This window comes from Lonchura striata, chromosome 1, assembly GCF_050655825.1.
Source record: "Lonchura striata isolate lonStrDom1 chromosome 1, ASM5065582v1, whole genome shotgun sequence".
In the NCBI taxonomy this organism is placed as follows: Eukaryota; Metazoa; Chordata; class Aves; order Passeriformes; family Estrildidae; genus Lonchura; species Lonchura striata.
In genome coordinates this window covers 50,510,315-50,535,593 of record NC_140703.1, presented here as the reverse complement: position 1 = coordinate 50,535,593, position 25,279 = coordinate 50,510,315, and the positions used below count along the sequence as shown (strand labels likewise).

The 25,279-nt window shown below is 41.8% G+C and overlaps 1 protein-coding gene across 22 annotated transcripts in view; it reads right to left on the bottom strand.

Moving 5' to 3' along the window:
- MYCBP2 (MYC binding protein 2) overlaps positions 1–25,023 on the bottom strand; it is a 173,871-nt gene extending 148,848 nt beyond the window's left edge. For all 22 annotated transcript variants that reach the window (XM_085593528.1, XM_085593539.1, XM_021548051.4 and 19 more), the window contains exons 1-2: positions 24,296–25,023; positions 2,034–2,109 (exon numbers count right to left, since the gene is read on the bottom strand). In XM_085593528.1, coding sequence (XP_085449654.1) covers positions 2,034–2,109; positions 24,296–24,567 — 348 coding nt within the window. In that variant the 5' untranslated portion in view covers positions 24,568–25,023. The remainder of the gene's footprint in view (positions 1–2,033; positions 2,110–24,295) is intronic.
- Between the last annotated feature and the right edge of the window lie 256 nt (positions 25,024–25,279).

Sequence of the window (25,279 nt, the reverse complement as noted above, 5' to 3'; positions counted from 1 at the left end):
GCACACAAGCTCTACTGTTCAGAATATCTGGTAGTGAAAGACTTTTCTATCTGATCTATTTTAAAGCTTCCAAATGGAAGCTCACATTTTCCTGACAATAGACACATCCATTTTCAGACATTCCAGTGCAAAAATAATCTGTGTTGATTCTGCCATGGCAGCATTGGGATGCATTGAAAAGTATATAAAAAAAAAACAAAACAAAAAAATCCTCCCACAAAAAAATAACTACAAAAAAACCAATAAACAAAACCACCCCACTTTGTCAGTTTCATAATCTCAAGATATTAAGCTGATTTTAGCTTCCCTTCTCTGCTACATTTTTCAGTAAATACACAATTTTTTGCTATCATGCTGAAATAAGCTAGAGGGCCTTTCTATACCCAAGTCATTCAGAATGAAGAACAGTGTTCTAATGGTCAGCCCTGGCCTGCCTCAGACACTGTCCAGAATAATGTCATCAATAAAAGACATAAAAAAACCCATTATGACTTTCTAAGATATAAATCTCAATGCCTTAAGTAGAAACTGACTTAAACACAAGAAAAATCTTGAGAACAAGGTTCCACAGGGAGGAGGTGAGAAGATGATCAGTCAGTGCCATATCCATAACTACTAACAAGAACTAAGCCTTTAGTATGTTCACACTGTCTTAGCCAAGGATCCTTCCACTCTATTTATCTAATGCAACTAAATTTTAGAACTACATTTGACTGCTAAGCTTGTGAACAGCCATTCTGTATTTAGCTTTCTACTTGGCAGTAAAACTAGGGCCCCACCAACCAGATAGACAAGGGTCCCTTGATGGTGTAACAATGATCAAAGCCAAAAAGTTATCTTATTTTAAACGCACAAGTTTCTGTCACCAGACAGAACACACTAACTACATCCTGTGATATTTCTTTGAATCTCTAACTTGGTTTTCTTTGCTGACAGTGGGTTGATAAAGTCATGGAGAGGACAGAGCCAAAACTTCTCATAGCAAGTGAAGAAAGGACTGAGAAATTCAGTTTGGACTACAAATATTTTACTATACAGTGCTGAGAACAGAAATGAAGATAAGCTCCTTCTATACCATAGTCTGAAGCTGCACTACTTGAGATAAGCAGAATAATCTGGTAAGCCTCCAAAAAGTCAATACCAAATGAATAGATAGAGAGTTTGCTTCACCCTCCCAATGCCATCTGTCTTGAGATACAGTAACTACACAAAGTTTGGCAGATAGGGATAAGATGGCCAAGTGGTTCTACAGTGCATTTGTATTATAAGGACATTAAGCTGACTAGAAAGCACTTTCACTGGATATTTCAGTGGTTCTGTCCTTCAGAACCATTCCAAAAATGAGGTCTTTACTGACTAGAAGCCTTCATGCTTGCAGTAAGCCTTCACAAAAATCCTTCCAAGACTGTAGCTTAAATAGAGAAATAACAGCTCTCCAATTGAGAAAGAATGCAGCACAGCAGTATTTTAAAATAGCACTGCTTCTGCATAAATTTAATCTCTCTAAAGAGTAAAGATGCAAACATTTTTATTAAGTTCACTGTATAGTTCCCATGCATTTAAAGTGATTGAAGGCAGGGGTTACATGGGAAAAAACATTAATAGAAACACTTAGGTATCATTTATTGTATTTTCCATTATGGAGTAATTTTCAGAGGTAACTTGAGTCCTTAGAATGCTCCCTTTAGCCAATATGGCAAAATCTTTGCAGCACTAGTCTCTGTTTGCTAGACACAGGTCTCAAAATTTACCTCCAAGACCAGTATGTTTAGCTACCTACATTTAGGATTTAGGAACTGGAGAACTAAAACCACTGTTCATAGAATTTCCTGTTGAACATTAGTACCAAAAGCAATTGAATAAGGTTAAAATTGGTATCACAGTCACACAGGATACAGTAAACAGACAATACTGGTCTACTATTAACTCCTCTAAAGAAACATGCCGTTAGTCACACTTAGGTGTTTTTGCATTTCTCTCAACTGAAGTTACTGTCATTTTTGAGCCAGAACTTTGTCAGGTTAAAGGCTTACCTTGTTGCGTGTTTTTACTTTCAATTTAGTCTTCTGTTTTCTTTTCAACTTTTTCTTGCTAAAAAGTTTCTTACTTCTGAAAAAGAGGAAAAAAGCAATGAGAACAAAATAAACTCCCTTCTGTACCCCATGGTAAAAAGCAGAGGGAAAAATATCAGATGTGCTCCAAATTTTTTTTCTCATAGGCAAAGGGAATAATCACAGGTAGAATTTCAGAGTATAAATCTGAATAGAAAGCACTTTAAATTATGCTTTCTTAATGTTCCACTGAATTATGGGTCTTTACTCTCACAAATTTAAGCAGAATATATGCTAGGAGAGAAACAAGTGCCTGAGCTTTCTATTGGCTTGCCCTATTGTTACTATTACGAGTTCATTAGTGCCACAGCAATGCTAGAAGCTAGAATTATTGACAGTTCTCAGTAAAACAACCTGCTAGTACAGAACATTGATTTGTGAAGTCTTGATCACAACAGATTCAAGCCTTCCAAGACAAAAAGTAAGCTTTAAAAAATATATATAATTTAGTAGAAGATTCAGCTGATGGAAGAAGCTACAGTTTCTTTAGCTCATGTTTGGACTTTTTCCACCCTCAATTTATAGACGTAATGTCCATCCTTTTACATTACAGATCTAGCTAACACATACTTCTCTAAGCTCATTTAATCCTCTCCTGCCCACACCTCATTCCTACCACACTCTTTCTCCTCCATTTTATTACCCAGGGGAACAACAACAACAAAAAAATCTTACAAGAAAGGCACCATATGCACACACACTTGTTCTGTCACCACCACTGAGATTACTCTGAAATGCATGTTTTTTAACCTACTTGTTTTTCAGGTTATGAGTCCTCAAAAAAAAAAAAAAAAAGAAAAATGTTATATGTTACCTGCACAGCATACAGCTTACCTTCAAGCAAAACCTACTAACATTCCTCTGTACCACAAACTTTACTCAAATAGTTTACAGTTCAGATTAATTGAAAAATAAACTATTACATCTGAAAATCACAGGCAGTGAGAAGTTACATTTTCAGTAACAGACTGACAATCAGAAGAATCTTAGTATTTTATTCAAACAACTTTGTTCTAAATAAAAATGTTGTGGTTCTAAAAGCATAGTGGTTACTGTCCTGTACAGCATTCAGACTGCAAGAATATAGAAGCCACACAGTCCAGTAGTCGAAAGCTGGAAAAACTGAAGCCTGACTAACAACCAGCAGCGAGAATAAGAATTCCTGCAGAGTATGCCAAGAAAGCTGCCTCCTAGAATTTTCACCACTTTTCCCCTCTTGACCTATACTAAGAGGAAGGTATGTTCCTCAAGACACTTCCTGCAGAAACAAACCAGCCCACCACTTTGCTTATAAGGAACAAACACCATTATCCTGGAGTTAAAAGAACTGATTCAGTGAGCAGTGATCAGGAATTCCCTCAGAATCCCCAGAAACTTAAAGCTTACAAAGAGAATGGAGATGACTGCTCAAGATTCCTCCAACAGTAAAGTTTTAATAGGTAACAGTATATAAGCTATTTAAGAAGCAAGGAAAAAAAAACTTCATATAACCTTTACTCCTCAAATTTCAGCAAACTCCATAGTCTAACTCACTATTTAGTTTTTCTTTTAATTAGACACATTTTCTTATTAGCATTTAATGCTGTTAATTCTTATTCTGCTGTCAAACAAGAAGAACAGTGCAGCCCCTTTCATTCTGTAGCCATTCAATCTTCTGCTCTGGACCTAATAACCTTCTATGAAACTTGCACCCTAACTTTCAGTTTAAAAGTCCTGATGAAAGTATCTTCTGGGCTCTCTCAGTCCATACCACAAGTAAACCATGTTGACAAAGCTGAAAACAGTACTTGTTGTTTGCTGTTAGGAAGAGGAAGAAATGCCTCCAAGGTCACATTTTAACTGCATTCCAGGTATTATTTGGCAGCTCCACAGCAATATGGCATAGCAGACCTATTTAACGCAGATTAGCATGAAAACCCTGCAAACCTCAAAACTGAGCTTCCAATACTCTATCTGTGCTAATAATTCTGCCTTTTAAACACAGTATGATTTGCACTTACCACAGACAACTTGATAGGCATAGCTTTTTTCTTTTTGTTTTAAAATATACTAATTCAAGTCGCCAAGACATTTCTAATTTAATCCTTCCTGCCAAAATCCTTGAAAACTCTCCAAATTTGTTACAGTCTGCAAACATTAAAAACACCTTTTCATCTTGTAAACAAGTCACTGGACAAGTCCCCATAATTTTTGCAGGTATTTCTTTGTGTTTACACATACATCTGAAAAACCCCCAAAATAAACCTTTTCCCTCCTAAGATTGGGCTCATTTCCACAGTAACAAAACCTCTGCCATTTGGCAGATTACCTTAATTTGTCATGACACCTACACAATGTTTTTTCCAATTAGCAAACAGGAAAGATCAGCAATGGGTTTACTGATGGTGTTAAGATCTCCCTCATTCATACTACCATTAAAGATGCTGCAAACAGCAGCCCAGTCCAACTGTTCCACTGTGGCAGTCTTTATCTTCAGCAAGTTTGTGGCTTGAATAATTTTACATGGAAACAGCTTGGGATAGAAATGCCACAGTACGAATCCACAATTATGTCCCTATATTTTCTAAAAATGAAACTTTAAGGAGTTAGGAAATATACTTTCTTCCATATCCAAACAAACCTTCAGAACAAGTAAGCAATTAATAAATAAAAAATACCTCATCACACTAATTTTATAAATAGTTCTGAGCAACCTACTTAATAATTACAGCTAACACTAATGTATTCACCATGTATCCGCACGTAACAAAGATACATATGATTGTTCACAGTTCTACTGTTAAGTACCATAACACTAAGATGTTTTAATAGTCAGAAAAAAGACTCAAAGCATACACCAAAACACTACAATGTTTTAATATTCAGAAAAGCATGGGCTAATATATTCATGAAAAACAATGTTAAGCAGATTATGAGTAATTTCCTGTTGGAAACTACATGTTAATTATAACCACAACTCCTCTACTACCTGAAGATAAACAAGATCTGATATGGCTTAGCTGGATTTTTTAGCTAAATTATTAATCATATTGCTGGTTAACAATTGTAAGCTGCTGCTAGCTGTCATTTCTAAAGTACCCTGCCCTGACAATCAGCTTCCACTGATAGCTCACAGAAAACAAACACTCATTTTCAGCAAATCTCAAGCAGGCTTCCTGCAAACTGCTTCAAAATACTGGAGACCAAAGGTTTTGAACTGGACCACAAAAACAAGTGCAAGTCAAATGAGCACAGAAGATAAAGACACCTTGACAAAAAATACTTGCAACAAAGGGACACAGAGTGAATGGTGCTTTTACAGCCTTTACAGAAAAATCTGTTGAGAATAAAGTAAATACCAAAATTCTCCAAACCTGGAATATGAAATAATTGCCTCAAATCAAAGGCAGAAATGAAAAAATGAGGGAAAAGAAGAAGGTGGGTAATAACCAGTTGCTTGGCAATTTAATAGAGTGTTTAAATGACATGATTGTAACTTCTAACCAGGCTTGTAGCACCTGTAATAGGAGGAGTAAAAGCATGCTTTTGTTTAGTTGTTCTAAACCAGATATAGTAATAGCTAGTACTTGGGCTATTTGATGCATTATTAGGAGAATATTGTTCAGTTGTCTCAACACCATTGCTCTTACTCTAAGAGATGAAGAAATGCAAACAGAGCACCTTCCCTCAAGGTGCAACAATCCTGAACTGTAATTGTTAAGCTTAAATTTAGAGGGAGGCTTTACATGTTGAGTGTGTGTTCCTCCCCTCAATGCTGTTACTGAGTTACTCAACATGGACTAGCATTATGTTACTATTACTCCTGCATAGGATCTTCTAGACTATACTTTATAGGAAGTACATGTATATTGAGTGGAAAAAAATATTATTCTGTCTTTGCTGCTGAGGCAGAAAAGGAACAACAAAAGCCTTATTTAAATGCTGTCTGACCTAAAATCTTTGCTTCTGAAACATGGTACCAAAGACTATGGTAGCTAGTACAGTATTAGACACAGTCTAATAAGTACTTACTTAACACAGTTAGCTTGAAGACTCAAGGGCTTGTGCAAATTTGCTTACGAGGCAGCAGCCACTCAGTAAATACTGAAAACAAAACAGTCAGGTTTGTGGTATCAAACAATTCTTTTGTTTCCTCCATTAGGTGAACTACTGCTTCTGGTGATCAGCTTGGTTACACGAGACACAGGAAGCATTTGCTTCTGAACATCCTAAAGTGAAATCCCAAGGTCAGACTGTTAAGGAGACCACAACAGCAACCTATTATCACTTATCACTACTACTCATCATCAAGTTTGAAGGTGTTTCATCACAGCATCATTGTACTGGATGCAGTGGCACTGCAGGTGAAGTTCAGGAACCTGAAAGAAGGGAGCAAGACAAAAGCAGGATCACAACCCTAGACTTCCTAAGAACAGACTTCATCAGTCAAGAACAGCCTCTTGTTTACGAGTCTTCTTTGACAAATCCACATGATACAGTTCTCTGGAGAGAAAAGGGCACAGAAGAGCTCTCCAACGCCAGCAGCTTGCGGGAGTTGACTCATGCTCTACACACAACTTGCAACACCTTATCTAGAATATCACCATCAGCTCTGGGTTCCCCAGAACAAAAAAAACTTTTTGACTGGAGTGAGTCCTGAGAAAGACCACCAAGATGCTTAAAGAACTGCAGGTTCTGTCATATGAGGAAAAATCAAGAAAGCAGAGATTTTTTTAGCTGTGGAAAGAGAAAACCTGGGAGGGTGGGGGTGGGATAGCCTCCATGTGAATATCTCCACCTCCATCTGACGGGAGAAAGCAAACATGATGGAAACACACTCTTCTAAGCAATATCCAATGACAGTCCAAGAGACAATGGAGACAAAAAAATCAAACCAGAAAGTTCCAATTACAACTAAAAACTGTAAAAATTGTCAAAGACTGGAACAGGTTGCCCTGAGAGGCTACACATTCTCCTTCCTTTAAGATACTGAAAATACAATTGGAAAATGTTCAGAGCAAACTGCTCTGGTTGACCCTACTTTGAGCACTCAATAGTCTCCAGAAGCCCCTTCTAATTTAAACTATTCTGTGATCTTCACCATTTGCTTCTAAAACAAAGTAAACTTTTACTGTACAATAACCATGCTTCTGTGTTGTGGAAAGAGCGTATTTTTTCTCATTCCGAGTTTTGCATTTTTCCTGGTGTCATGCCACATTTCTGATTATGCTTCCAAGTAGAGACATACTGAGCTTTTAATCTGTTCACCATCTGGATCAGCAAACAGACATCAAACTCAGGCATAGGAACAATTTCTATGGGAATTAGTCAGCATAATCAAACCTACAATAGTACACAAAGCTAACAAGAGAATGAGGGATGAAAACTACTTTATCACACTTAAAATATATGCCTGCATTAAGACAATCCAGTCACTTGAATTGATCCACACTTTCTTGACTACAACCAACACTCACAGGTACATTAAAAAGAGCATGACAGAGAACATGCTTACATGCAACAATCAAGAGCTTCTCTGTGCAAATGAACCAACATGGGCACTGTACAGGACCTTTAACAAGACTTTTTAAAAGAAAGCTTGTGCACATGGCATGTCACCTGGAAAACTAAAACATAACTTGTCAAATGGAAAGTACTCTAGAATCAGCAAAATGAGTGTCTGGAAAGAACCCCAAAAGGTCAGCATTTCTATTTCCTGGTCTATCATGGAGCTGAGGGTCCTGGTCAATGACAGGCTGATTGTGAGCCAGCAGTACCCTGACAGCCAGAAAGGCCAAACCCTGTCCTGGGTTGCATCAGGCACAGCATCACCAGCCAGGCAAGGGAGGGGATTGTCCACTCTGCTCTGCACTGGGGCAGACTCACCTCGAGTGCTGTGTGCAGGTTGGACACCACAATGTAAGAAAGACATTAAGCTGTTAGCATCCAAAGGAGGGCCACAAGGATGATGAAGGGTCTGGAGGTGAAGCCACTTGAGGAGCAGCTGAGGTCACTGCTCAGCCTGGAGGAGACAGAGGGGAGACTTCACTGCAGTTACAACTTCCTCATGAAGGGAAGAGGAGGGGGCAGGTACACATCTCTTCACTCTGGTGACCAGGACAGGACTTAAGGAAACGGCATGAAGCTGAGTCAGGGGAAGTTTAGGCTGGCTATCAGGAAAGTGTGGTTCATCCAAAAGGGTGGATGGGCACTGGAACAGGCTCCCCAGCAAACTGGTCACAGCACCAAGACTCACAGTATAAGGAGTGTTTGGACAATGTTCTCAGGCACATGGTGTGACTCTGTGAGGTTGTCCTGTGCAGGGCCAGGAGGTGGGCATTGATCCTTGTGGGTTCGTTCCAACACAGCATATTCTATGATTCTAGTTAAATTCCACTGCATTCCAAACACCTTTTCCCCGGAGAAATATGCCAATGATCACACTCCCACCATGTCCCATGAAATCCTACTAGAGAACTCTTTTTGAGGTTTTTTTCTAAATTGTCTTTACAGCAATGAAATGCTATTTTTCATATCTTTATTACAAAAAAATAATTTTATTTTTATTTTTCCACCATCTGCTTGATTTTTTTTCAAGTCTGAGGAAAAATGAGTCTTCTGACAATTAAGCAGCCTCAGCTCAGTGCCTAAGTCATAGCTCATTTACCTCACTACTATCTAATTTCACTATTCTCTCATAGTAACCAGCCCTTTTTCAGAAAACAGTGAGAAAAAAAACTAAGTGGAAAAAAAACAAAGTCTCACAATCCTGAAATACAAAGAGAGGGTCAATAATTAATTCAGGTTTCCTACACAAAATAATCTCTCATAATTTAAAATAAAATTCTGCAACACTACAGCAGTAGCATGGCTACTTCTGAATCACAATGACTTTATAGCTTTATAGAATGTGTATAATCTCTTATGAGATACTTTTTATTCATTGCTGGTTTTACATTTTTGCTTGTTGGTTTGGTAGTGGGATTTTCTAAAGCTAAACATTTACAATCTTAAGTGTATCTCATTTTCTACAGTTTTGCATCCTCTGTTAACTTTTTCATCTACAATCTCAATTCCAACTCTGAAATTGTCAGACTATACAGTTCAGCACCTAGGACAGAGCCAGATGCCTATCAACAGCTACTACCTGTTCTCACAGGTTTCCCCCTTGACAGCCATTCCACAGCATCTCTCCAGGGTGGGCTCCTGTGTAGTTTTAAATCTAATTTACAGTGGTTCTATCTAGAACAGAGGCAGCCAAATCATCAGGCTGAAGGCAACACACCTAAAAACCCTAGCTGAAGAAGGATACAGTCTAGATAATGACACAAGAGGAGCAACAGATGTTGCTTTTCTTACTTGTACCTGCTTGAAAATCACAGAATCATAACATGCCTGATAGGCCCCAATTAAGTCACTCCAAAGCCTTTCCTTTTGCAGACTGAACAACCCCAGTTCTCTCAGCCTTTCCTCATAGCAGAGGTACTCCATCCCTCTAAACATCTTGGTGGCCGTTCCTTGGACTCCAATAAGTATATTCCTTCCTGTAATGGGGATTTACCTGGATCATGTCCAGCCTCTCGCCCACCAGCACCCCCAAATCCTTCTTTGTGAGGGGGCTGATCCATTTGTTCATCCCCCAGCCTGTGTTAATAGCGAGGGCTGCCCCAACGCAGGTGAAGCACCTTGCACTTGGCCTTGATAAATGTTATGAGATTCCCATGGGCCCACTTCTTGACTGCATACTTCCTGGTGCAAGCCCAATGCTGGAGTGAGAGCTCTGATATATTCACTGATCTGCTATAATAAGATACATCAGATCTGCATCAGACTTTCCTGTTGTAGAGAAAACCAGAAGGTATTCTTCTGACAAAATACAACAATGTCCATTTTTAAGGGTTTTTTTCCCTTCTCTTCTGTAAACAAGTAATCTGGCATTTGATCACACAAAGAACAATACTGTTACAAAAAGCAACTTAAAAGCAGCTGCAGCCTCTGCTGGATTTCCATATTTTCCAAGCCATTTACTCCATCCTCTGAATTGCTCCAAAACAGCTCTAAAATTTGTAATCTAGCTTCAAGGCAATTTAATATCAAACACAGAGAACTATAGCTAATAAGTATCAGTTCACTTGTCAGCAAGAAACTTTCTATACACTTTGCCATTGAAGTTCAACTATAAGACCTTCAAAATAAAGGAAAAGGAATACTAAAGAAAAAACAGTTATCAAGGCTGCTCAGAAGATCTGAGGATATCTCGAAATTGTGGGACTATCTTACTTTAAAAGACACCCCAAATTGCTGTCAATAACTGAGAAGCATCTGGCAAACAGCCAAAGGGAAACAAAGAAAAGTTATTCAAGAGAAGTTTAGAACATACAAGCAACTGCTCACATGAAGGAGTTGACAATGATAAGAAGCAGAACAAAGGAAGTGGGCAGAGCTTCAATGCCTAACCTACAGAGAAGAGGTTTTATGACCAGAGAACCGAGTATCAATAAAACTACATGGAGGCTGCATGCCGGCGAAGAGATGAAGAGATACCATGTGACAAAATGCAACCAACAAACCTTGCTGTAAAACATACTGGAGTTACTGCTTGCATACTCCCTACTTTGGTACCTCTTCACATGTACCTAAGCTTCAGTGTTCAGCACTCTTATTTCTATGAACTGGACGGTTACTTTGTTTTGAAAGCAACTACTTCTTTTAAGAGCCTCTACACACATCACCCATATTTAGGTATGTACTGTGTCCTTGCAAACAAAATACTTTGATTTCTTCTATTTCAATGTAATCTCAGCACTGTTATTTCAGCAGCCAAGAATTCTACCATCTGTAATGAGAAACAGCCTTACAAAAAGCCCCATAAAGTAAACCAAAGTAAATAACTCACCTAAACCAAATGCTATACACCTTCTACAAAGCTGGCATACAGAATGCATTGCTTTAAAGTACGTGCTTTAGCATTGCATCTTTAAAATGGGAGATGCTCAGAAAATGGCTCTAACATCAGGTCCAACCTATACCAAACACCTGATTCTGTCCTCACTTTTGTGTTTTGCCATCAAACTCACACTCACAAATCGACCAATTAGTGTCAGAGTGGTGTAAGTCAAGAGGAACCAGCAATAATGTTCCATGACATTTAGAAGCTGTTCAAGAATCCTGCAACTGAACTTTCCTAAAACTTTCCATGGTTAACTGTCCTTCCTTGCAAATACCTTCCATTGATAACTAAGTAGCCAACATGTTAATCCTTCAATCTACTGCTGGAACATCCAGGACACTTTCAATCATGGGGAGGGACAGTGTCAGTAGGTTGCAAGAATAAAGAAGGAAAATAAACATCACTCAAAACCTCCAATCTGCTCTTGTCTTGATAAACAAAACATCTGCTTACAAACAATAGCTACAAGAGCTTTTTAATGCTTCATTTTTTGTATCACCTACAGTAATATCTATTAAGTTTCCAAAAGTACTGCTCATAGAAGAGTTGACAGGGAACAAAGTATGTACATATAAATGGAAACCTGGCACACAAATACCTACCATACAAATATATAAACTCTAGTGCAATGCCAAACTAAGTATTGGCAGGCATTATAAAATGAACATGCACCTAGTATATATTATATTATATATCTATATCACAAACTGAACCAACATTTTACAACTAACAAAGAGAAAAAAACAGGAATATTGATTTCTGAAAAAACAAATACACAAAATCTTTTCACTTCAGTTTGGCAACAAAATCTACAGAACACCTGAGGAAAAATATGCTTTTTGCAAAAACTGGTTAGTATCCCTGGATTTTAGAGTATCTTTAAAACGAGAACTATTGCTTTGTAAAATGCTTCATGAAAAATACCTCCATGAAGCGGTTGCTTGAGCTTCCCTTCCTCTTTGCACAGGTGCAGGCAGGATAGGAAAATAAGATCCTGCTTCTGCCAAAACCATAGCTCAGTTGCAAGATAGTTGGCTCACAAGCCATATTTTTGCCTGTTGTTACAGTTTGAATATGACATTTGCTCCCAAAAGAAAAAAAAAAAAAAAGTGGAAGACTACAAAGACAAAAGCTAGGATTTTTGTAGTAATATTTCCAAACTGGGGACTAACTGCCACTAGACAACACCCACCAAGACTTCAACACAAAAAACACCTTAAATTCCAAAATACTCCAAATAATAAATTATTTACATTTGGATTTTGTTACCATGCAGTTCCTCCTACAAGAATGGTTGGACAAATATGCTGCTTTGTTTTATCTGAAACTGCAAGTGAACCTTTTTAGTTCCTCTCATATTCCCTTTATTCATATCAAGCTATAGCATGAAGTTCTGATACATGTTTCTAAAAATATGGTTACAACAAAAAGAAGGGTGAGGACAATCTCTATCCTGTAATGAGCATGGAATGTGGAGATATTTAATCCCTTCTGTCTCAGTCCAGCTGGGTTCTCATCATCCAAGGGGAGATGTTCAGTGACTTGCTACACCACTTAGACACACACAAGTCTACAGGGCTCAGTGGGATCCACCAAATACTACTGCAGGAGCTGACACAAGTGCTCACTGAATCACCTTCTGAACCACCCAGCAGCTCTGCCTAACTGGGGAGGTTCCACTTGACTGAAAGTGAGTGAATGTGCCACCCAATCACAAGAAATTCTGGCAGGAGAATTCAGGGAACTACAGCCCTGTGAGCCTGACCTTAGTGCTGGGGAAGGTCATGGAGCAGATCATACTGAGTGCCATCACATGGCGTATACAGGACAACCAGGTGACCAGGGCTGCCAACATGGTTTTATGAAAAGTACGTCCTGCTTGACCAACCTGACCTCCTTCTATGACCAGATGTCCCATTTAGTGGATGTGGGAAAGGCTGTGGATGTTTCTACCTGGCCTCTATAAAGCCTTTAGACACTGTTTCTCACAACATTTTTCTGGAGAAACTGGTGGCTCATGGCTTGGGAGAGGACTCTTTGCTGGGCTGAGGCCAGATGTGTGAGGTTCAACAAGGCTACGTGCTAGATCCTGCACTTGGGTCTTGACAACCAGTTGGAGCACTACAGGCTGGGGGAAGGGCTGCAAAGCTGCCCATCAGAAAAGGGTGTGGGGGTGCTGGTTAACAGCTACTGAACATGAGCCAGCAGAATTCCCAGGTGGCCAAGAAGGCCAATGACATCTTGGCCTGTATCAGAAATAGTGTGGCCAGCAGGCCAGGGCAGTGATCACCCCCTGTAACATGCACTGTCAAGGTCACACCTTGTGCTCGGTTTTGGACTCCTCACTCCAGAAAGTGCTGGAGTGTGCCCAGAGAAAGGCAGAAAAGCTGTTTATGTGTCCGGAGAATAAGTCGTATGAGGAAGGGTTGAGACAACTTGGGTTGTTCAGCCTGGAGAAAGGAAGGCTCAGGGGAGACCTTATCCCTGTACAAAACTCTGAAAAATGGTTGTAGCCAGGTGGAGGTCAGTCTCTTCTCAAGTAACCAGCAACAGCACAAGAAGAAATGGCCTCAAGCTGGACCAGGGAAGGTTCAGATTGAGTATTGGGGGAAAATGATTCAGCACAAGGGTTTTAAAGAACTGGAACACACTGCCCTGGGAGTGGTAGAATCACCACCACCAGAAGTATTTAATAGGTGTGTAAATGTACCGCTCAGGGACACAGTTGAGTGGTGGACTTGGCAGTGCTGGGTGAGAAGTGGAACCCTGTGATATTAAAGGTCTTTTCCAACCTAGACAATTTAATAGTTTTGTTTCTAGTACCACAACAACCACCATATTAAAACACAGCTCTGCTGGAAGATCTGATTGTTCAGCACTATGTTTGCTCCCTGTGACACATCTTCTCAGAGGACAAATAAACTTTATATTGATCCCATCTCCTTCTGCTCTATTTTCTTAATGATTATAGAATCACACCATTCAGGTTAGAAGGAACCTGTTGAGGTAACTTTTTTTTACTGTGAGGGTGACTGAGTACTGGCACAGGTTGCAAGCAAGGCTGTGGAGTCTCCATCCATATTCAAAGTAATTGGCAATTGGCTCCAGATGGCCCTGTTTGAGCAGGAGGGTGGACCAGATGAACTTCAGAGGTCACTTCACCTCTCAACAGTTTCGTGATTCTGTCAAACTTCCTGCTCAAGCAGTGTCAGAGACAGTAAGGTGCCCACTACCACGTGCAGTTGCACTTTTAGTACTACCAAAGTACTACCTCTCTGGACAACACCTAACAATGCTTAACCTTTCTCATAGTGAAGAGCTGCTTTCTTGGAATGCACTGGAATTTTGTAAATTTTCATCTGTGCCATATCAGTGCCATGTCAGGGTGGGGGACAATACTGACAAGCATCTGGTTCTCCCATCTTCATTCCCTCACTGCATTTAAAAATCACTCCTGAACCTCCTCTTCTCCAGGCTAATAGTCCCAGCCCTCTCAGCCCCTCAGAAAAGCTCCAGATCCTTAATTACCAACATGACCCTGCACTTAACTCTTTGCAGTATAGCTCTCCTCTACTGGGAAGCCCAGAACTGGACACTTCAGATGCAGCCTCACCAGAGAGGGGAGAGCAGAGAGCACATCCTTCAACCAGCTGGCAACACCACTCTTCCTAACATAGCCCAGGAGGCTGTCTGCCACCTTTGCCATGGCAGTGCATTACTGGCCTGTAGATGGTCACCAACCAGTACATAAAGTTACTTCCCTGAAGAGCTGTCTCCCAGCTGGTCAGCCCCCAAGTGTTACTTCATCCCTGATGCAGACTTCTGCAATTCCCCTTGTTGCACTTTAAAATTCCACTAAGCCCAAATCTCCAGCCTGGCCACATTCCTCTAAACACAAACACAACCATGCAGTATATGAGGAACTCTGTTTTGTACCATCTGGGAACTTGCTGGGGAGACACTGTCCCAGCATTCAGGCCATTAATGAAGATGTTAGACAACATTTGCCCCAGTATCAGCTTCTAGGTACATGACTGATGACTTGACTCTGGCTGACCTTCGTGTCACAGATCACAAACATCTAGGCCCAATCACTAAGCCAGTTCTCAATCTACTTCACTGTCCACTTATGTAACCCATCCCATTGTCAGCTGTGCATGCTGGGGGAGGCAGTGCCAAAAGCCTTACATGAGTTGAGGTACAGCACATCCACTGCTCTCCCTGCCTGGAAGGTATCTGTAGATTGCCTACAGTTATTTCTCACCAAGGCCAACAGATTTTTAAGGAATTTAAGCTGTGAGAATCATTAGAGTGGAAAACTTCAGCTTGATAGGTGGACCTCAAAACAGCACTGAGAACCAATACTTTCCCTAAATAATAAACCTTAGTATTTTTTGATTGCTGACAATATTATATCAGATGACCTAAAATATTTAAAATTATTGGTATTTTTATTAAGTCTAAAATTTAACATTTTTTGTGAAATGGACAATAAGTCAACTGTCATTCAAAGAGCCACGTGTATGTTCTCCAAGCCATTATCAGCTTACACACTATCTTCTTTAAATAATTAATCAAGCATTCTGACGTGAATTTTCATCCATGCCAATAATAAAAGGAAAGTCGGGGCTTAAGCAGTATATCTACAAATGGAAAAATCATCAAAATCCTGCCCCCTAAATCCGTAAACCAGGGTAAGGAACATCAGCTGCAATCCAATTATCACAGGATTAGAGAAAAACATAGGCAGACTAGCAGGACAGGTTTACTCCAGGCTTCTAAAGCATCTGAAAAGAAAAGGTTAAAAAAATTCAGAACTGAAAAAGAAGGTCACCCACTCATTGATTTTCCAGTTGGGATTTTTATGTGCTATTGTTCGTGAGCTGAAATCACACATCTTTTTAAACATTAATTTCATAACTGAGGACTATTTCACTATGACAATAACTTTCTTAACAACTACCATTTTTCTGGAAACTAGAACTCTGGAGGCTTAAGAAAGGAGCTGCTTTTCCAGCTGCTGGAAATATCCTAAGGCCTCTCCAATAATAACAGAAACAAATATTACAGGTTCTAAAAATGAAATGAAAACCCAACTGCACAAGTTAAATGGAACTGATTTTCATTTGACCATGACTGAAGTGCAAAACAGTATCTGATTCCTTTTGTAACTGAAAAGGTTTTCAAAACAACATAAATCTGTCTCAGATAAAGAAAAGTAACTTAAAATAAAGCATCCCTCCAAAGTGTTCTCCACACAAGGAGAATGTTTTTCACTATAACCACTGACAATTGGAGTTTCTTTTCTGCAATATCAGATTTTTCATTATTCACTTCAATGCTATCTATGAAATTAGACCTGCAAGAACACATGCAAGGAAATTCTTATTCCTCAAGTTTGTCAATGCAGACAAAAGTATTTATCCTTAAACATTTCTATGACTTTTTTTTTTTACATTTGGAAAGTCATTCAACCACAGCAAAGATGACAAGATCTGCACCTTGGGCCACTCTCCTATCTAAACACAACCACCAAAATTATAGTGTATATACAAAGCTATCTTACATAGAATCATATCAGCAGAATTTTAATTTAGCAAATATGCTCTGTGGAGTCAAGGAAAATCTATACTTATTAAGAACAAGCCCATTACTAGTGGTTAATGACAGCATAAAATCTTTAAAGTGATTACTATCAAAAGCAAACCAAAGAAATTCTAACTTAGTCTGCAACAAATAGAAGGAGACAACTACTAAGTGCAAACAACTGAAAACTCGCCAGTTTTACAGCTGTCAATGGTCTACCCTGTATAGCAGTACATTCTAGAAATAAAAGTGGATAGAGAATCAATTGGTTTGAAGAGAAAAGGAATAGAATGACTACTCTGAAAACATACAAGCATAATGAAGACATATGAGCACATCTGTTTGAAAGAATTATGCATTGGCTAGTGGGAGAGAAAAGCAAGGCCAAATCAGATAGGAGTTGCAAGTGACTACATGTAACATGGTGAAACAAAATGAAGAGGCTGAAAAAATAAAAATAGAATAAGGTATTTATTTAACAACAAGCTCATCTCAGTGTAACGTAAATGACTGGCTGCAGAACTGTACAGACACAGCAATAGAAAAGATGAGAGATGTTACCAAGTGCAACAAGGAGCACAGTAGAGAAGTAAGAGGAAGACTCCTGTTTTAATGCCATTGAGGTTAAACCTCTTAGCTACAAACTTTTCTAGACTGACAGATAACAGCCAAAATAATCTAAATACCATGGCATCTGTGAATTTAAACTACAAGCAACAGACTTCTACTTTTTGGCTTATCTGGCTTTGGCTACAATAAAAATTTTCTTCCAAGCAGCTTGTGTCATGCTCGTATGTTTTGGATTTATGATGGAAACAGTGCTGATAGCACATCTGTGCTTTATCTGTTGCTGACTAACACTTAGGGTCAAGGCCTTTCCAGTTTCTCACACTGCCCTGCCAGCAAGTAAGCTGGAGGTGTACAAGAAGATGGGAGGGGATATAACTGGGACAGCTGAATCCAACTGACCAAAAGGTTATTCCCTACCATATGACATCATGCTCAGTATATAAAACAGGGAAGAAGAAAGAAGTGGGGGGACGATACATTCAGAGTTATGGTGCTTGCCTTTCCAAGTTATTGGGAATGATGAAGCCTAGCTTTCCTGGAGATGGCTGAATATCAGCCTGCTGATGGTAAGGAAGGAATGAATTAATTCCTTGTTTTGCTTTGCTTGTACAAAGCTTTTGCTTCACCTACATAGCAGTCTTGATCTCAGCCCTTGAGTTTTCCCACTTTTATCCTTCCAGCTGTCCCCCACCCCACTGCTGCAGCGGGAAATAATCAAGGAATCATGCATGCTCAGCTGCCCACTGAGGTTACACCACATACACCCTTTCATAGCAACTATAAAGCATTTTTCAAGAGTTTAAAGCCGACAATAATGTTTAAATACGACAATAATGCTTGGAACAGAAGCCTAAAACAGTTAAGGGAAGAAAATGAAAACAAGGAACAGCAGTAATCTAACCACGCATCTCCAGTTTCACGTGGGGACAAGGAAACTCAGTTTTTGATTTTTTTTTTTATAATGTGTACAACAGGCATAAATTTAGATTTATTACACTAATAACAAAAAAACTTTCTCAGGCCCAAGTAGTCATAGATATACTAGATGCAAAGAAATAACTATCATTCAGCTTTAGTCCATCTAATTAAGTCCATCAACACATTCATCAGTCTGAAGGGAATGAGCTATAACATACTATAACTGTTATACACTAAAAATCATAAAAAGCTTATCAATATGATTTTAAACATATAAAACACTAAATCTAAAAGTACAGAAACCATCTGCCTTAATGCTGTCACTTACAGCATAAGGAGCCTATTCTCCTGTGTTAATTTCTAGTACTTATCCTTTGAAGGGGCACAATGATAGGAACTGGCTGTGAAAGACCAAAGGAATAGATCAGCTTCAAAATGTATTTACAACATAAGTTAATTATAGGAGTACTATTCCACTTAGCACCTGAGCACATTGCAGTGTTCACAGCAAGCAAGGTAAGAAAGAAAAAGAAAAAAATGTAACCATGTGTTCAGGTAATGCTGCAAAGGATCAAGTTTTCAAAGTAAACAAAGGATTAGGAAAACAGTTTGCATGAAGTACCAAAAACTGTTATTCATACATCCCATGTACTGTCTATAAAGACATAAATAGTCTTTATCTTTAAAGCATGGGTTTGGCAAAACATATATAGTCATACCTCAGGAGGAAAAATTTACTAAAAAAAAAATATTCAAAATATTTTGGCCAGAAGGAAGATCATAATATGGGAGGAAAACCAAAACTAAACCCTGCCAGCTGATAGTTAACATGGCAGAAAAACAAATTCAACATCAAGTTTTTAAGTATGCAGGAAACAAATTTACTACATTTTACATGGCTAGCAGTAAGGAATGGTAACTTATTAAATTGCTCCAGCCCAACCTTAACTGCCTCAGCTTGCTACCCAACAAACCATCAGTGTGCCAGAGCAGATTGTGTAACAAACTGAAACTTTAACTAGCATGTCCTCTCAGTTTAAACTAAAAAATACAAGATCCAAAGACCCACCACAAACCATGGATTCCTGTTTTAATTTTTCCCATTACTTACCTAAATTATGGTAATTATTTTTTATAAATACACACAAAGAAAATGCCCATCTTAAGCCCCTCACTGCAATATTATTAGGGTCTTTCCAGCTTCTATTATGTCTCCTACACCAACACTGAACAAATACAACCACGTTAGACTAAGAGATGACTAGAGGTTTTTAAAAAACTACTACATAAAACTCTTTTCCTTAACAGAATATAAGATAAATAAGTAAAAATACACTATTTTAGTAATTTGCTAATCCCCATTAACCAATTGGGCAACACAGTATTAAAACATCACTACACTGCAGCTAAAGAGCATAGAGCAGACAGCAACTCTCATCAGGTCTTCTAATGCACAGCTTAAATCTAAGACTCAACAGCACATCAATTTCCCAATTAAACAGTTTTAGCTTATACAAGACTTGAACTTTGTTTTGTGAAATTACATCTACAAAACATAAGAACTGAAAAACAGATAAACTAGACTAAAACATTTCAGTTGCAAAGGACCTATGGAGCAAACCTTTGCACAGGAATAAGCAGGAAAATGTAGTAGGTAATGTAACACCATTACCATTTCACTTGTTTTTGTATACATAAGCTTTATTTTTTTAACTAAATAAATGCTTTCTAACTCTTTGCAATTATTATTCCACATTAAAAGAGCAACAAGTTCCAAACCAAAAAAGATAAGAGCTTTTGTAAAGGCTTTAGATCTGAAGAAATTAAAGCCTTCTTGTGTACCGACAATAAAATTAACACAAACTGATATACCAAAATTTACTTAAAAATAGTTTTCACAAAATCTTTACATCTTTGCAAGGTAAAGCTGAAGCTTCAGTAGTATTTCTGCACTAAATTTTCAAGTATATATATTTGAAACATTCCAAATAAGCACTGCTTTACTGAGTATAAGTAAAGGTATAAAGGAAGACTATCAATTTTTAAAAGCCTAAAGACTAACCTAATGTCCAGAGGATGTATCATTTATAATTACAAGTGTGAATAAGTGGCCTGCTTTCAAAATTTGCTGTAATCATCCAGCTGAAACAATCAACATGAAATAAAGTTGGCTGGCTCTTCTTCAGCCAAAATAGCTAGTAAAAACAGCCATATAATTTCTGGTTAATATAAGAAATCTTACATTTCCATCATCACTGAAGTTTTCCTGGCCTCAGTGAGACCACAATGCTACAGTTCACAACACAAACAGAAGCTTTCTTTCTTTGAAGGACCTATGTTGAGAGGCAACTTTAAAAACAAAGTAATGGTCATTTTGGCATGAATGTGAATTTACTGTCATTTTAGAGTACATTGCCATTATAATGTAACAATTTCAAGTTAGTCCAAATTATGTAGTGAACACTTCCACTACAAAACAGGTCGCACTAAAGCCATTATGAATTTATATAGCTATCCATATTTGACAAGAAGTCTCAAAGAACACGCTGAGCCTACTGATAATTCTGGTAGTACATAAATAAGTGAAAGGGACTGGCAACTCAGGGAAACCCCCCAAGAATCACAAGCAATAATAGCAGCAATTCAGATGGATAGGGATGTTTGTCAGGATTAAGTTATACTACAGAAAAAGTGCATTTGAAGACAGCAAAAATGTGAAATTCAGAAATCCCTTACTTTGCAAATACAGAGCTTTGGTACAGCACTAAAACCAGTACCCACTTGCAGTTTTGTCCACCCAGAACCCAGCCTACAAGACAACAGTTTAACATGGATTTTTTGTTGCCCTCTGAAGAGGCCAGCACTTCCTACTAGTGTTTTACACACTTCAATGGTTACACTAGACAGACATTATGTGGTTATTTTCAAATACTTCAGTGGCCACAAAGCAGAGACTATAAACTGAGGCATGCTCATAGCAGATTTTTCTTCCAAACCAATCTTGAATTGACAACTAAATTTCCCACTGCTGGTAGTACTGCAGCAGATCCTTAACACTGTTATCTCCCTAAAGATAATGGCATGTTAAATTGCAGAATTAGATTTTATTTATGTTTCCTTTCATAAAATTATTAGCCTGGCACAAGTGACACAAGTAAGTTTCTTTGCTTCTGCCTCTCTGTACTCAAAAATCTTTGTGTAACTCTTCACCTCATGCTGTCACAACTGCAATCACAAGGTGAGCCAGATCAGGGAATTAGTCTGGATTACAACAAACCAGTTTTGTCAAGTTAATTTTAACCCAGAGTGAGTCTCTAATCGGTTATAACAAGACACTATAGAAGTATTATGTCAGCATGGCAATGGGAGCAAGCACATTGACCAACCCATCTCCTGTGGAGACCAGTGCTCATGACACTGTAGCCTGTATCACATGAGGAAATGCAAAGCACTGCTGGTTCTGTTTCACAGCCAATTACCGCATCCTACTCAACACGTGATATTCATCCCTTCCAATGACAGCCAGTACAAACACCTTGCAAATGTGATACTAATCTTGTGACTTTCAGATAATCTCCACAATGTTTGATTTCCTTGTCTACACAAAAGCATTTTCATACTGCTTGCCAGTTCTTCATAAACATTAAAGTTAGGTTTGCCATAGAAGTACTTGCTGAGGCAGGCATTGGTCACAGCCCATGAAGTGCAGAGTATAATTCTGCAGACTTGAAGTAAAAATTCCACATCAATTTATGGCAAATAGGTTGCACTATCATTCTTCACATTAGTCTTCTTGGAACACAAGAAGAATTTTATTACTGTTGATCAGCCGATTTGTTTAGCTTTTTTCAGCTACTTCAAGTCATTTTTGTAGTCACAAACACTCTTATTGACAATCTTACTGCTTAAGAGGCTTCAGATTTTCCATATATATAAAAATCAAGTTAGGACTTCTGTCATAACCTAAGCTTAAGATGACTTCTGTTATCTTAAGCTCTATTTAATTATCTAGCACTGTTTTCTACCATAGCAACTAGATGCAGCCACAGTTCAATTTAAAGCTCTCCTTAGAAAATATTAGGAATTTGTACTAGTTTTGTAAAAAGGCATATTTTTTGACCATTTCTGTTTAAGTCATCCAGGCAGCTGAAGTATTTTGCAGTATTTTGACACCAATATGGAGAAAAGGTGGAGACCACAAGCAGTATCTTGGCTGCCATCAGTCTGCCACATAAGATAGCGGGGGCAGTGACAACAGGAAACTAGATAATTATTAAACCTCCCCTCAAAAGTCCAAGACACATCGGCTGTGTTCACCAGTATTAACTACCTGCCGTTACCTTGCCAAAGCTTAATATAACCTGTTTACTCTGTATGAGGAATCTGTCTTCTTTGACTTGACCTCAAAAACATTAAGAGAAGCATTAACATTTACACCCATGTAAACCTAGTATCTTCTACAATTTTAAGTATAAGGGATAGCAGTTGAATCATCCTGAAACCAAAAGACATGGAGGACACGACTAATGCAAAACTACAGCTTTAAAAAATAGACCCCTTTGGGCAAAATTCAGACAGGCACTTGAGCACTGAGGAGCAATTGCACAGGTGATTTCTTTGCATTTAGTTGTATCCTTACACTTAGCACTTGAAATCCCGGGACTAAATGATATGAAGCTCAAAAGCAGAAAGACATTTAATGAAAAAAAGTATTAAGCACTGGACTAAGAAATATGTGGAGTAAGAAAACACTTGCTGGTCTTCAGGGGGTAAAGAAGAACTATAGTTTCCCTATCATACACTGAAAAGAAGTCAGTAGTCGCAAAGATGTCAAGTACCCATGTTATCAGTCCACATTTCCAGCATTAACCATAAGCAAATGGGGAAAGGTATGTGTCTTATGTTAATGCCGTTCCTAGACACAGCTTTCTGGGGCGAGGGGGATGGGGGGTAAACCCTACTGTCAAGTCCGACAACAACCTGAAGAAGCCAAGCAGGCAACCTCCTCGTGCTTTACAACCCTTTGCAAACTTGAAACAACGGTGACTCAAAGCTCTCCATACGACCCGGCCACCCACATCACAGCCTGAGCAGCAGCCCAGGCTGAGAACACAGGAAGGTGCCGGTTTCGTATCATCCACATCCTCAGCGACCTTCGGAGGGAAACAATGGGGAGCGCCCGGGCACCACAGGGGAGCCCTTCACAGAGCGAGCCCGGGCGCCCCGCCACGGCCTGCGGGGCTGAGGGGGTCCGCCCGGGCAGGGCCGGGCTGCGGGGTAAGGGCGGTCTCCCCTCTCCCCCGCGGCTCCGCACCGCCGCAGCCCCCTCCCCGCCCGGGAGCAGGGCAGGGCGGCATTCCCGGCCGGAGGAGCAACAGGCACCCTGCGGCGGCCCCAGAGCCGGCTGGCAGGGCCGGGAAGGGGAGCCCTGAGTGGCATCATCGCCGGGGGAGGGCTGCTCGGGAACCAGGTGGGGCCACACCGCACCCCGCAACCCCCGGCTGCCCCCGGCAAGGCGCTGCCTCCGTCCAGACACCGAGGCCGCCTACACGGCGGTGGCAAAGGGGGAACATGACCTGAAGAGGGGGAGGAAAAATAAGGCAGGGTAGCTAAAGGCAGGCCCTGTACAGGGAAAAAGCGCCACGGTCCCTCACTCGGGCAACACGGCCAGCGGGAGACGCGGGTGCCCTGCGCAACCTGTCGCGGGAGAGACCACGGGATTCAGCCCGTTCCGGCAAGCCTGGCCGGAGCGAGGTCTGCCCGGGGTCCCAGCATGGGCAGTCTCCATCCGCCCGGGGTCCCAGCACTGGCATTCTCCATCACCCCGGGGAGCTGGGCCGCACACTGGGGCGGGCACAGGTAACTCTGCCCCGGAGGGCCCGGGAGAGGGGGCGGCAGCGCCATCTGCGCGGTATCGCCGGCCAGGCGAGCGGCGGGGCCCGGGCGGCACCTGGGCAGCCGCCGGGTTACATCACCGCCCCTTCCCTCCGTCCGTCCCCCGGGGCGCGGCGGCGCGGCCACATGGCAGGGGGGACACCCGCGCCGCCCGGCACGGGGGCGGGGAGGAGGATGAGGAGGGCGGCTGCCGGGAGGGAGGAAGGTGCAGGCGCCGGGCCGCTCCCAGCCGGCGATGGGAGGGGTCGCGGGGGCTGCACGTCTGGCGCGGCGCGGTGCGCGTTACCTGCCCGGGTGGCTCCCCAGCTCGCGATCGCTCAGCGCCGCCGTGTAAATCCTCCGGTATCTGTCGGCCAGGGCCTTCCCGGAGAGCAGCAGCTGGTAGCGGCTCCGGCAGCCCGGCGGCGGCGCGGGCAGGGCTCCCAGCCCGCCGGCCGAGCCCTCCTCGGGCCCCATAGCCGGGGCGGCGCCGCCGGAGGAGAAGGAGTAGCCGCGTTCGGCCCCGGTGCAGGCGGCGGCGGCTCCCGCAGAGGCGGCGGCGGCTGCGGCGCTGCTCATCCCCCTCCCCGCCCGCCCCCTGCTTGCGGAGGCGCCGCCTCCTGGCGCGGCGCGGACACAGGCGGCTCCCGCTGCCTTCACCGCCGGGGCCCGGCCATGGCGAGGCCGCAGGAGGCGCCGCAGGAGCCGCCCTTCAGGCTGCGCATCCACCCGCGATGCGGGAACACCCCGCTCTTCCCCTCCTCCAGCGGCGGCTCCAGGCCCCAGCTACCCGCCGCTCGCCTTCCGCTCCGGGCACAGCGCCCGCCGCCACCGAGTCCCGGGAAGGACCGTGCACCGCTGGGACTGGGGAGGGGGGGGCGGGCTGCTTGCTTCCCCCTTCCCGCTACAGGGAGTGTGTGTGTGGGGGCGGGGGGCGGAGGCCGGCGGTGCCGCTTCCCCTCCGGAGTTTGTGCTCGGCGCTGCCGCCGCCCTCTCCCCGCACGGCCGCCCCGGCCCCGCCTCCCTCCCGCGGGCAGCGCGGCCGCCGGGCGCATGCGCCGCCCCGCCCGCCCCGCGCGGCCCCCGGGAAATCCGGGATGGGCGGGCGGGAGCAGCACCTGCTGCGCGCGGCCGGGGCGCCGCGGGCCCGGAGCACCGGGCGCGGCCGGGGGACCAGCTCCCACCCCGCGGGGCCGGCCTCCCACCCCGCGGGACCGGCCTCCCACCCCGCGGGACCGGCCTCCCACCCCCGCGGGGCCGGCCTCCCACCCCCGCGGGCACGCCTCCCACC